Genomic DNA, 3184 nt, shown 5'->3' on the forward strand with positions numbered 1-3184 from the left:
ATAAATGCATTTGTATGTCTTTGTGGCAAAATGTATTGCTTTTAGAGGGCGCATATCGAAATAGGCTTTTGAGGATAAGGAAAGTGATGTAAAAGGTTTAGAAAAATATAAGCGTATGGAGGAGAAGGGTGTGTAACCATTACAGCACATGCATAAGGGATCTCTCTGTCTAGGGAGAGGAGTTAAGGTTAATCATGTATGTGAAAGAAGTCATCACAAGCCAAATCAGCGATCACAAATGCAAGAATAAATCAATCAAAATATGTATCTCTGCAATGCTGCTGCGTCAGGCAGGCTGCAGTTTCCCTCACAGTGTTGCTTGTGTGTTATCAGCCTGCCTCCTTATATCTGTTTGAACTCTGGATACATGTTCTGAGGTCTGTGGTAGCCATGGCTGTTCATTCGTTGTAAATTGTGCCGATCTGTGAGCTCACTATGTGTGGCGCAGTGAATGACTCAAAAGTGATGTCTAAAGGTAGCTCATAACGGGATCCAGGGAACAGTGCGTGGCCCTGAGGCAATCCAGCCATGGAGGATGCTGGGTAGTGGTGCGAAGACAGATAGTGGGCTGGGTGTGTGGGATGTAGAGTGTAGTTCCTCTCGGTGTCAGGCTCTTGCTTGAGGGCGAAGTTGCCGCTGATGCTGAGAGGTGGCGTGAGAGGGCCGTCGTAAGGCGGTGTACCGTTGCTACACTCGTTGGGTGAGTGGTTCTCATATGTTGCTCCTTTGAACCCCTTCAGGTGAAGAAGGTGGGAGGCCTCCAAAGAGCCGTAGGGGGGGCTGGGAAGACCAGGTGAAGGGAAACTCAAAGCGTGTGTCTGCTGAGCACTCGCTGCTTCCAAAGGTCCACTCTTCTCATCCAATTTACTTAGCAGCATGGCTGTAGGACCCAACTGGAGGCAGCCAGCCACTAGGTTGCTGGTGGGCTGTGAGAGCCCTTTGCAGAGCATCTCCAGAAAACCGTGACTCTCTGGTGACTGACCACTCTCAAGGACCTCCGATAATGCCCAGATGTAGTTGCGTGCCAATCGTAGTGTTTCAATCTTGGACAGTTTCTGTGTCTTGGAGTAGCATGGCATGACTCGCCGTAGATTGTCCAGGGCGTCATTGAGTCCGTGCATGCGTGTGCGCTCTCTGGCATTCGCTTTGACACGACGGGCACGGAAACGCTCCATCCTAGCTTTTGTCATCTTCTTCTTCTTGGGTCCCCGACGTTTTGGTGCCTTCTCACCATCCAGTCTACACTCTCCCTCCTCCTCTTCTTCTTCCTCTTCTTCTTCCTCCTCCATGTCCTCACTCCCAAGATCCATCGGGACACGGCTATTCCTTCTGTTCAGGCTGTAATGGTCTCCTATTTCTGGAGTCTGCTCTCCGTCTTGAGAGCTCAGGTCTTCTTCAATCCAGCCCAAAGAGCTGACAAGCTCAGTCACATCTCCAGGCTTCCCATATGGTTTGGTCATCATTGTGATCTGAGGACACAGAGGCATGCAGATGTTCAGGCAATAAATAATATTTCAAGAGCATTTGAAAGAAAGAAAAAGAAAGAAAATGACATTTGAATATTGAATGAAATATTAGCTTGGTCAATATTACCAGGGTTTTAGACTGACTAATTTGTGAAGTGAAAATGGCATCGGGTTTCAGCACTAAAGAGTGGACAGCTCACAGCTCGAACTGCCTCCAGTGAAATATTCTCACCAGGTTTTCTTTGAATACAAGAACTGATGAACTCGTGCACTGCATTTTTACTTCTTTTTTTCTTATTTTTAATTTCCCGTGTGTCATCATCTCTGACAATATGCATGGTATAACTAATTGGAAGTTTCAAGTGTCCACTGGCTAAGAAAACTAACAGTTGCAACTGAACAAAACAGGTTATCTACCTTGTGCATTCATGTAAGCAGAGCTAACCTGGAATAGAAGCATGTATGAAAAGATGTGGCTCATTTTGCACAGGGTGACGTGCATGAGGTTATTTTTCGTGACGCTCTCCATCTAGGACACGAGCGGATTTAGGCGGATAAAGCGCTCGGATTTAATTTGCGCATGTAGTCTTTAAAGCAAAGTCTCTAAAGCAGACACGCAGACTAATGAAACTCAGACAGATCAACGATTCACTTCAGACTGCTGCATACACAATTTTGCATCAAACTTTTGCTTCCTCTTACTTTATGCGCAAAGACACTCTTGAAAGTGAAGTCTAATAAACACATCATCATATTGGATAATCTGTGAGATTAATCACACTGCATGTAGCCTATTAATAAATACCAGATGTGATGTCTTACCTGTTTAGCCTATTACGCAACTCCCCCAGATGTTCTTGAGACAATTCCGAAAATAAGTACAGCGGATTTTTTTTTTTTTTTCCCAGTGGATCAGTGAGTGGTGGTTCTCCTTCAGCTCTCCACGCGTCTCTGAGCGTCTCTCTGTCTGAGAGGGTTCAGGATTCCGCTTTGACCTTTCTAGTGAAGCTTCTAGCCCCGCCCACAGCCACACCCCATCTTATGCGCGTGGCGGGCTCGTGGCTACAAGTTTTATGAGACTGTCACTCATTCACTGGACTGTCGCGTGCGACAGAGAGAGAGAGAGAGAGAGAGAGAGAGATTCGGAAACAGCAAAACTTCCTGAAGAAAGATTTAACTCTTTATCATGTCTAAGACTAACATAGACCTAGTAAATAAATTAGTCACTGCTGTAATAATAATAATAATAATAATAATATGAAACTGGTTATATATTGCAATAGCCTTTAATATTTTGTTCTTGACTGAACCTTCTTTAACTTCCTGGCCAATATTTTTATTTGTGTTTCTTTACCCTCAGTGTCACCTCAAGATAACAAATTTGTATTTTCTATAGTTTCTCTCAAGTTACTAAATACAACCAGACATCACTGACTTTATTCTTTGTTCTTTATTTGGATCCCCAGCTTCCACAAAGTGGTTGCTAGTCTTCCTGGGGTCCACAATGAAAAATTACGCTCAAATAAAAACAGATCATAGAAGAATATATTATTTGAGGAGCAATGACCAAACACACACGAAAAGAAAAAGTCAATATGATACACACGAAGAGCAAATAACAGAACAAAAGACAAAAAAAAAAAGGAACTACTGGGCAACAAGACATAATCAAACCAATGCAACATTCACAAAGCAGCTACCTGAGTATGATTTAAAAA

At 43.6% G+C, this 3184-nt stretch overlaps 1 protein-coding gene across 1 annotated transcript; it reads right to left on the bottom strand.

Annotated features, from left to right (window-relative positions):
* Nucleotides 1-398: 398 nt before the first annotated feature.
* neurod4 (neuronal differentiation 4) lies at nt 399-1463 on the bottom strand. Its single transcript, XM_060937001.1, has one exon. It carries the CDS (start codon nt 1461-1463, stop codon nt 399-401), a length of 1065 nt encoding a protein of 354 aa, XP_060792984.1.
* Nucleotides 1464-3184: the final 1721 nt, after the last annotated feature.

Source organism: Neoarius graeffei, chromosome 13 (genome assembly GCF_027579695.1).
Source record: "Neoarius graeffei isolate fNeoGra1 chromosome 13, fNeoGra1.pri, whole genome shotgun sequence".
In the NCBI taxonomy this organism is placed as follows: domain Eukaryota; kingdom Metazoa; phylum Chordata; class Actinopteri; order Siluriformes; family Ariidae; genus Neoarius; species Neoarius graeffei.

Excerpts from the sequence above, each read along its gene's own strand:
- neurod4 (XM_060937001.1), bottom strand. The coding sequence starts at position 1,463 with ATGATGACCAAACCATATGGGAAGCCTGGAGATGTGACTGAGCTTGTC.